Here is a 9,883-nt window from a genome sequence, read left to right as displayed (position 1 = left end):
AAAGCTCATGCCTGGAGTAAACTGGGCTCAAGGTAGCAGAAAAAGTTTGTAGCCTGGGCGGTGGTGGTTTACGCCTTTAATTCCAGCAGAGGTAGAGGCAGAGGCAGAGGCAGGTGGATCTCTGTGAGTTCAAGGCCAGCCTGGGCTACAGTGTGAGTTGCTACACAGAAAAATCCTGTCTCCAAAAAGAAAAAACAAAAACAAAACAAAACAAAAAAAAAAGAAAAAGTTATGTGTAAATATGTTTAAAACTCTGTACATACACATACACTTGCTTTTCCCCCCTGGAATAAAAGACTACATTTTTTTTTCTTTAAATGCTTGATTATTTCTTCAAACCAAGAAACGACATTTAGAAGGACAACAGAGGGCTGCTCATCTTCAAAAAAGCAGAAGCAGAAGGGGAAAGTGACCCCATTTTACTCCCATGTGAATGAAGAGTGAAAACGGAAGACTGATGGGGGCGGGTGGGTGTTGAGATTCACCTAGACTTAAAGATTTGCTTTGTTTTGTCCTGGGAGCTTCAGCTCCCAGGATCCACTATGCGTTGGTCTATTACCTCCAACAAAGTAGCCACTCACTTTATTTCTAGCAACAAGAGTTTTAGAGGCCAGGTACAAATGTTACACATTTTTATTTTTGTTCTTTTTGTAGGAAAAAAATACACAAAAAGCATACCCTCGGATTGTCCTTTTTATACAGTGCAGAAGGTTTAAAATATGTGTCACAGACGCCGCACTTCTGCGGCCAAAATACTAAAAGGGGACAGTCCTTCATTTCATATATATTTATATAAAACATATGGGAATTTGTTTTTACACAGATTGTTCTTTGTTTCAAATTTACAATGGGTATCAAATAAAAAAAAAAACAACAACTCTACACGGCAAATATTGCCAACCAAGTCACACCATTAATACTGAGAGGGCAGAGCTACGTGGTGTTTTGATTAGGAAAAGAAAGCGGAATAAATAACAGGCTGAGCCTGTCTACGGTGTCAGAGCGCCTGAACTACACCACCTGATCGAGCGAACCTCCGTTTGTGTTTGTTTCCGACGGTAGAGACTGGGAAACAGAAAAAACGCCCACTGAAGAAGTCAAAACCGCAACTCCAAAAGACGCTGGAGGAAGAAAATGGAAGGGACAGAGGCTGGGGCAGCTTCTCAGCTCCTTTTCTTTTTTTGAAAGACAAACAGTGGCTCCGGGGATCCACGTCATTCCCATGAAGATCCACCTGTGACAGCTGGAGGAGACCCCAGGTTGGGAGAAGGGGATGCCACACCTGGTCCTTTCCTCCTTCCAAGGTGGAGGGGGGGGGGGGATGGCTGAGGGGAGAACTGTGCACTTCAAGACATTCTTTCAAAAAAGTTAAAAATTAAAAGATAAATACTCAATCAAAAATAAAAGTATTTGATAATGACTGGTCTCACACGTTCGTGCTTCTAAAAACTGTCCCTTGGTGTGGGAGGGACCTCGGCAGAATCCTTTCCATGTAGCTGGCGACTCGACACAGCACCTTCGTGGCTGTTTGGGGGGGGGCTGAAAAATAAGTATTTATTTACTGACAGCTGCAGTCCGATCTGGCCCCACTGGTCACTGTTTTTTAGAAATCAGTGAGGGAGTGGGGGTGGAGTCTTCGACCACAGCGCCAGGTCGGTGTTGGGGTTTTCTTTCCAAATAATCCGTTAGGGAAGGGGACAGGCCCTTTTCTCTTGCTGACGGTTATACCTCCAGAGTAAAGCAGTTTGTGGTAGTGGGCTCCTGGTCCCTGGGCCGGCCAGGCTGGGCTGGAGGGCCCACGGTGGCTTCAGCTTCACATCACACAGGGCTTGATGTCTTGGTAGGTGACCTGCTGGTGGTAGTACGATCCTCCACCGGTTGAGTGCATAGAAGAGGACGCCATGGCATTGAAGGAGAAGACAAACTCCTTTCTGTCACACATGCTGGGTGACTGTGAGTGATACCGAGGGATGCCTGTAGGGTGAGGCGGTAGCAAGGACGGGGAGCAAAATATTAGCTTCTAAGGCGAGAGTCCAGAGCCCAGAGAAGCCCTGTGCTGACCAGGCACGCTGCTGCCTGGCCCCAGCATTTTCGAGCCCTCAGTGGGGACAGAACTCGGGAAGAGGAATGGCCCCTCCCTGTGCATCCCAGGACCCATACTAGAACACTGGCTAAATGTCCTGCTTGGGGAAGCTCCAACTGGCCCAGGCCTCTCCAGCCTGGACACTGCCTGCCCTGGCTGAGGGCTTCTTCGAAGAGGACAGCAGAGGAAGCAATTATGGCTTCTGATGCCCCGGAGCCTGCCCCAGAGCCTGAGGTTTCTAAGCGGTCACTTCCACCCTGGTGAAGGGAGAGGCCCAACGTGGGGTCAGCAAGCTTCAGAGCCATGGGCTAGGTTCAATTACCTTCAACCCAGAACGGTCCCCCCTGGAGGACAGGCAGTGCCCAGGATGTGTGGAAATGGGATTTTAACTTGGCATAAATTGGGGGTTGACCCTGAAGAGAGCTGGCCCACCATGTCCTGCCTAGTGTTTTGCCTCCCAGGGGCCCTGACAGCTTATTTCTACTAGGCTGGGAAGGAGAAAGCTACACATGAAGGGCTAAGAGTAGAGCGTGCTGGCTATCTTTTTTCTCAGTGAGGTGAGTCTGGGGTGGGCACTGAGGGTCCTTGAAACCTGGGTCCAGAAAGACAAAGGGCATTGGGGCCTGTAACTCGGATCCTCAACTCCGGGCCCAGTCACCACATGGGCCAGCTTCTGTCGGCACAAAATGCCCCTGAACTCACACCAGGCCAGGTTTCCTGAAGAGCTTGGGCTGAGCCTCTCAGTGTTGGGCCCAGGCCGCTTTGGGCCTAACTCTTACTTTGGGCCTAACTCTTGAGCGCTCTTCAGTTCTTGCCTAACACAGACTCCTTGCATGAGGACTATCAGAAAGGTGGGCCTACTGGCCAGGTTTAGGCCTCTGATTACATACAGGGGGCCTTTGCTAGATGCGAAGGAACCCACATGCCCCAATGGGCTTAAGAGTACTGGGTTCTGAATATTTTGGGTGAGAATGGGGCCTACCTGGTCAGGATTAAGGCAGTCAGCAAAGAGAAGCCAGAATAGAAACTAAACCAGCCTAAACCGGGAGGGTATCAAACTATACTCACACGTCAGAGAGCAGTGATACCCAAAGGCATCCCAGTGGGTTGCTGTCTCCCCCTCAGAGTTGGGGCTAACGCTCTAGGAGCTAGACTAGTTCACAGGCTGTCAGGGGTCTGGGGTTGGGGACCCCTGCACTCACCTTGCAGTTCCGCCGGGCCGTTGTGACTGTTTTGGTGCAGGTACGGCTGGTCCAGGGAGTGCGTGGAGAGGCTGCCAGACAAGGGGTTGGCCGCTGGGTTACAAGGGGATAGAGGCTGTTGCTTGATGTAGGAGGCCCCGGTGTTGAGAGCTGCGGAGGCCGAGGGCGGCCAGGCTGCTGCGGAGCTGGAGTAGACAGCGTGCGGCTCCATGACCCCGCCGGCGCCGGCCGGCAGCAGCGGGGAAGCGGGCACCGAGCTGTCGTGGTGCGGGTATTCTCCGGCCGCAGAGCCACCGCAGCCGCCCATGTACGAGTGGCCACCGTTGGAGGGCAGGTGTGGCACCGAGTGGCTGGGCAAAGCCATGCCGTCCACGTTGCCCGCCAAGTGGCCATTCATCATGCCCAAGCCGCCCTCCAGCGCCAGGCTGTTGGGAGCACAGGAGAGGCCTCCCGAGCCCTGGAAGCCGTAGGTGTCGGGGAGGTGGTTGAAGCCCAGCCCGTTCACCATACTGTACACAGGCTTGAGCGCCTGGCATTTCCTTCGGAAGCCGCGCGGCCGCCGGCGGAACGAGCCCTCCTCGAACATGAACTCGCTGGCTGGGTCGATGGTCCAGTAGTGGCCCTTACCGGGCCGCCCGAGGCCCTTGGGCAGCTTGATGAAGCACTCGTTGAGTGACAGGTTGTGGCGCACCGAATTCTTCCAGCCCTGGTAGGCGCCGCGGAAGAAGGGGAAGCGCGCCTGCAGGAACTGGTAGATCTCGCTGAGCGTCAGGCGCTTGCTGGGCGAGCTCTGGATGGCCATGACGATGAGTGCGATGTACGAGTAGGGCGGCTTCTCCGGCCGCCGCACGCCGGCGTTGGTCTTCTTGGCCTTGGTGGGGCCCGCCGCCGCGGGGTCCATGGCCTGGCCGCCCGAGCCGCCGCCTCCTCCTGTGCCCCCGCCGTGCGGCGGCTGCTGCTTGTCGGGCGCGGACATCGGGTGGCTGCTGCCGCCGCCGCTGCCGCCGCTGCTCTGCGCGGCCGAGCCGGGAGGAGGAGGAGCAGGAGGGGAGGGAGGGGAGGGGGCTGCGCGGGGCGGCTGCACCTCTGCCGTCACTGCGGCTCCCGAGCGCGCCTCCCCCGCGTGCCCGCCCTCCCCTGGCTCGCGATTCTCCTCCTCCTCCTTGCGGGAGGCCACGCGCGTTAGGGGGCCCGGCACCGCCCCCCCCCGGGGGGCTGCACGCCTTTGCGCCCCAGCAGCCTTCAGCGTCCGATCCCCCCCCCCCCCGCCGCTACTCAGCCAGAGCGAGCCCCCCAGATCCCTCCCCGCGCGCCCTCTCGGCCCCCGCCCTGTCCCGGCTGCACAGCCCGCCCCGCCTCTGCCGACCTGGACCCGGTGCGCTGGCTCCCACCTCCTAGGCCCGGACGGCTAGGCTGGACATGCGCCCAGGGCCCCGGTCTTTCCAGCACACTGGGCTGCGGCGGTGGCGAAGGCCTTGGGTCGTGACCAGCGTGGGCAGAGCAAGCGACTGGGTTCCCGGCCCTCGAGGCAGGACGGCGTAAGTTCCCGAGAGGGACCGCCTCCCCTCACTCCCCGCCCCGGGAAGCGCTGCGCCGGCGCCCGGCGATCCTCCGACTCGCCCAGCCGCGCTGCAGCCACTGCCCCGGCCGATCGCCGGCGGAAAACGAAACCGCAGGCCGCTTCGCGGGCGCTTTTGTCTCCAGCGCTGCAAGCGGGACCCCACGAGTGGCTTCAGTTCTTGCAGCGCCACGAACTGCGCAGGTTCCCTAGCAGGATGGCCGGTTCACTCATTCATGAAGGCGCACAAACACACACGCGTGCTTTAACGCGCGCTCGGAGCGCACACGCAGTGATGCCCCAAGCGAATCCCCAAATCACCAACTCAGAGGTACAAACTTGCACCCAGTGCGCTCCCCACTCACGTACCCCAGGGTCCCACGGGAGCTGCCATTGCGATCGCCCTCAATCACACACACACACACACACACACACACACACACCACTCTCAGATCTGAACTCAAACTGCGACGTCTCCTCGGAGCCCCCTCCCCCCATGCTCAACTCTGAAATCCGCTTAGTTGGCCCCGCGGCCCCGAGTCCCCTTTTACAAGCGCAGGTTCTGATTTCCTGCGAGATGGCAAAGTCCGGGGCAGGAAGTTTACAAGGCTCAACGTAAACACGTTCCGGGGGATCCTTTAATAATAAGAGTAGAGAAGCCTGCGGGCGCGGGGGGGAGTTGGCCTGATGCCCCTATGGGCTCGGCCTGCCGCCGCCGCGGGGCCTCCGACACTGCACGCCAGCCCGGTTCCGGAAAGCGGGCGGCGCTGGCGGGGAGCGCGGCAGGGAGCGGCCCTGGCTGCAGGGTCGCGGCCGTGGCAAGCTGGTGCGGGGCGCAGCAGCGCGCCCGAGAGGATTCTGCGCGCCCGAAACCAGGTGAGTGCGGGCCTCGCGCAGCACAGACGCGCGCGCGAGTCCTTGTTGGCAGGGAGGGTGATGAAGGACGTTTTAGCGAGTCAGTGCGAGGCACGAAGGAGCCTGGCTGCTGCGCCCTGGCGCGAGCTGCAGGGAGAGGTGTGTGCGGGTCTCCTTCAAAGCCCGCCGGCCTCAAGTTTCTTTGGATTCCTGGTTCCTCATCTTCTCCCCACCCCCACGCCTTCAGCTTTGGTGGAAGGCGCCTTGTCGCCTTCTAGGCGCCTGGCACATCTGTGCAAGAGGCTGGGGGCTTGCTGACTTAGGTTGCCGCTCTGTCGCTGCCTCCTTTGGTAGGGCCGAGTTCGCAGACTAGAGTCGCCTTCCCGGAACTTTTTCCAGGACGGGCTTGAGAACTTTGTGGCCCAACCAGGGAAAAGGGGCGGAGGGGGATGTGAGCGCTTCTCTGTGGTTATGTGTTCGCACACATAGACGCCCTGTGAGAACGGCTTCTGCTTCACACAGCTGGCTTAGCCAACATCCCTCAGCACCATCCACAGACTGGCCTGAACCTTCTCAGGGGACTTCTGTACAATTCAGGGGTGCCACCCTGGGGAGGACACACTGCATGTAGCTTGCACGTTACTGGACTGTGCCTTCGCCCACACGTAACCACACTATCACAAGAATGGGCTCTATACTCCAGGGCACGCCCCCACCCCAAGCCGTTCACTCCCATACTCCCGGTTTTTTTTCTTCTTTCTTTCTCTGTCTCCTCACCTCCTTTTCTTTCCTCTCTTTTCATTTTCTTTCCATTTTAATCTCCACTGACAACCCTAGTCCCACGGACTCTGGATCGTATAACAGGGAGGGAAGTTTCTAGAAGGGTGCTGCATATCTGGCCTTTAGCTAGAGGTGAGCTTCGGGAGGTGGCCAATTTCCGAGCCAGCACAGGCTGCATTTTTGCAGTGGGAGTGGGGGGATGGTCCAGGAAAGTGGTAGCAGCCATGCCTCTGTCTGCAGGCCAGGGGGCCCCCAAAGACGGAGACACAAACTCTGCCCATAGGTGACCACCAGCTCTGTTCCCTCCTTTCCTGAACGACCACAGACCACTATCCTTCACAGAGCCCCTCTCTTGGAGGCTCCTTAGGTTTGGGATGAGGTAGTTTCCTTTCTTGGGGAGGGAACTGAAATCGAGACACCACTTACCTACCCTTCAGTCCCCAGGCCTAGACCCTAAAGCTGCCTGTGAGGGTGGGGCCGACAGCAGTCGCCAGTCCCCGTGGCAGGAAAGAAAGGGGGCCCACCAGCCTTAGGCTCACCCCAATACCTACTTTCTACTAAGGAGGGAGGTGAAAGTGGGTAACCAGGAGGGTTAGGAAGCCTGGGTCCTGTAGCGTGGAGGACCCTCTATGCAGTTAGACTACGTTTCTAGCAATGAGGGCTAAAGTTCGCTCTCAAACACTCCTAGCTCTCCCTAAATTTCACGCTTTTGAAGAGGGGAAACGGGTTCAGTGGTAGGGTCTATCAATGGCTTCCCTTGCTGGACCCATAAACTACGGCCAACCGACGCTTTTTAAAAAGCCCATTGCACCACTGGTTCCTTTTCAGATGGACTGGGGAGGCCATGCCAGGCCCTTGGTTATTTCGTGTAACTGGGATCCAGTCTGACTGCAGGGAGCAGGCTTGGAACGCTTCCTGAGAGACTCCAGGAGCCGCTCCCCCCAATATTCCCAGTGTAGGACTTGAACTCACAACTTTGGATGCTCATTAGGCCGTTTTATACTGTACCAAGTTTCTTCCTTTATACGGGCTCCAACTGCAGCAATGAGTTCTTAGGTTTGCGACAGCAATCAGTTGGGACTGGCGGAAAGGATATCAAAGTCCCCAGGGAGGCAGGGTCCGGTCGGTAGGAAGATGCTTGCACTCAGCTGAACATTCACAAGACGCCTTCCCCATCTCAAATCAAATCCTTACACTCAGCACTGGCCCCAGGAATGCCCCCGTTTCGGGGAGGACGCCCCTCCACTCTCGGGGCCCCAGGTATCTGCATTGGCTAATTGCTTAAGTGAAGCCGCCGGCCGAGAGCGCGCCCGGCGAAACCCGAGCGCGGAACCAGATCCTGCTTCGGCCGTGGGGCCGCGGGCGCCGCCGACCACCCACAGCGAGGCCGGCCGCCCTGCTGCGCATTAGCACTAGCCAGGACCCCACGAGAGATTGCGCATCCCGGGGCATCTGGAGGGAGCACGGGGCACGCGGGCCGAAGTTCAGGGTTGGCAACAGGAGGGAGCGTGGGTAGAAAATCAGCCTTTGGCCACTGGGATCCACAGTCCCGCCTGACTGCGGAGGCTGACCTGTGGACAAAGTGCGCGCGTGGGGCAGGCACCAAGGACGACCCTGGAAACTGGAGAGTAGGAGGTGGATGTAACGGGGCAAAAGGCGAACAAATACTATCTATTCATCCCTGCCCACGACTGGAGGACCTGGGTCTGCTGTGAAGCCATCAGTATCTGAAGATTCTAACTGGGCAGGGCTCCTTTTTAATCCACCAACCGGCTCAGTTAAGTAGAGTGACCAACTAAAGTGTGTACAGAAACACTCAGTTCCATCCCCGGCGCTGGTAAACCAGGGCAGCAGTGGGTCTATAATTCCAGCACTCGGGTTGTGGAGCCAAGTGAATCAAAAGTTCGTCTTTCTTGAATTTAGCAAGTTGGGGATATCCAAGACTCTGTCCCCCTAAATAAATAATAATATGGACATTACGAATGGTTGTGTGTGCAGAATGCTGGAATGTGAGATGAGGGCTATAACGAGCCTGCAAAATGTAACTGCTTTATGCTCGGTGGTGACATGTGGTCAGGACTGCAGGTTACAGGTGGAATGTTTTGGAGTGTGTTCTAAACATGTGTCCTGGAGGCAGAATATTGTAGCTCTGTAGGTCACAGAAAAAAGGGCTCCAGGGGTATACAGAGTGCTGTGTGCCGTTTCTGTCAGACGTGTTTGATGCCTTTGAGAGAAGGCATGGTGCTGCCACTGGTGTTGGGATGCGCCTCGCAGTAAGGACAGGGATCTGCCGAGTGTTCTGCCTAGCCAAGCACTGAGGGACTTACTCACGTCATGGAAGGAGGGGAACAGCAGGCTCACAGCATCTGCGGCCTGCCACCAGCTTCTAGAACCTATATCTCCCCTGTGCACTTTACCTTGAGAATGGGTTAGTAATTTCCTTTTTTAAAAAAATAAGGCTGCAGATATAACTCAGTTGGTAAAATGAAAACAAAACACCCAACTTGCCTTACCCAGGGTGTGGTACTCATAACCAAATAAATCAGGCTTGATAAAAGCCTGTAATCCCATCACTTCCGAGGTAGAGATAGGAGGATCAGAAGTTCAAGGTCATCCTGAGCTACACAATGAGTTTAAGGGTACAGAAAACTCTGTCTAAACAAGTAAAAAAGGCTAGCACTTGGTGCCAAAGCCTGAGCTTGATTCTTCCACTAGCCCTTTACCCCAAAGCGTCATTTTCCATGATGTCCCTCAGTGAAATACTTGATGGCGTTGCAGCTCCGGAATTCACATCTCTTCCCTGAGAATGTTCCGGAGCTTTCCTGAATGGATCAGATAGCATTACTCCAAGAAAGAGAAGGGATCTCAGTCTCCTGCAGGCTGACTTCTGACGCCTGGTTCCTAGGCAGCGCTTTCCTCCCACAGAGGCACCCCACGTATCTCCAAACGTTTTTATTCTGGCAGCCTGAGCATTTGTACTTAGAAAGTTAGAATGTTGCTGCCTCGTGTGTGTGTGTGTGTGTGTGTGTGTGTGTGTGAGAGAGAGAGAGAGAGAGACAGAGAGAGAGACAGAGAGAGAGACAGACAGAGACAGACCACACCACCAGAGCCGGTTTCTGAGGACGGATCTGAGCAGAGGATCACAGAGGTGAGGATGGAGAGGGGCTTGAGGTTTTCTAGAGAAAGTGGGACTGAGATGGAGGGCAAAGGGAGAGAAAGATGAGAATGAGCTTCCAAATCAAGCCAACATGAAAACACATTTAATGTCAAGGATCAGATATTTTTTTTTTATGTTTTTCAGGTTTAAGAGATATATAGTAAGACAGAGCCCACACATACACAGTCTGCATGAATGACAGAGTGCACGCGTGTGCGCGCGCGCGTGCACACACAGTCTGCGTGAAC

General features: G+C 55.8%; 1 protein-coding gene across 1 annotated transcript; it reads right to left on the bottom strand.

The window, feature by feature from the left end:
• Positions 1-660: 660 nt before the first annotated feature.
• Positions 661-4,499, bottom strand: Foxf1 (forkhead box F1). Its single transcript, XM_036188472.1, has 2 exons — positions 3,286-4,499; positions 661-1,974 (listed from the first exon to the last, which is right to left on the bottom strand). The coding sequence occupies exons 1-2, from the start codon at positions 4,259-4,261 to the stop codon at positions 1,814-1,816; spliced, it is 1,137 nt and encodes a 378-aa protein (XP_036044365.1). The 5' UTR covers positions 4,262-4,499; the 3' UTR covers positions 661-1,813.
• Between the last annotated feature and the right edge of the window lie 5,384 nt (positions 4,500-9,883).

The sequence above is a fragment of the Onychomys torridus genome, chromosome 5 (assembly GCF_903995425.1).
Source record: "Onychomys torridus chromosome 5, mOncTor1.1, whole genome shotgun sequence".
Classification (NCBI taxonomy): Eukaryota; Metazoa; Chordata; class Mammalia; order Rodentia; family Cricetidae; genus Onychomys; species Onychomys torridus.
The sequence above is the reverse complement of the archived record's forward strand: the minus strand, read 5'-3'. Positions and strand labels throughout refer to the sequence as shown.

Bases quoted from the DNA above. Each gene is read 5' to 3' on its own strand.
- Foxf1 (XM_036188472.1), bottom strand. From the start codon at position 4,261: ATGTCCGCGCCCGACAAGCAGCAGCCGCCGCACGGCGGGGGCACAGGA. The intron at 1,975-3,285 runs GTGAGTGCAGGG...CTCACCCTACAG, and splicing joins CGGCCCGGCGGAACTGCAAG to GCATCCCTCGGTATCACTCA.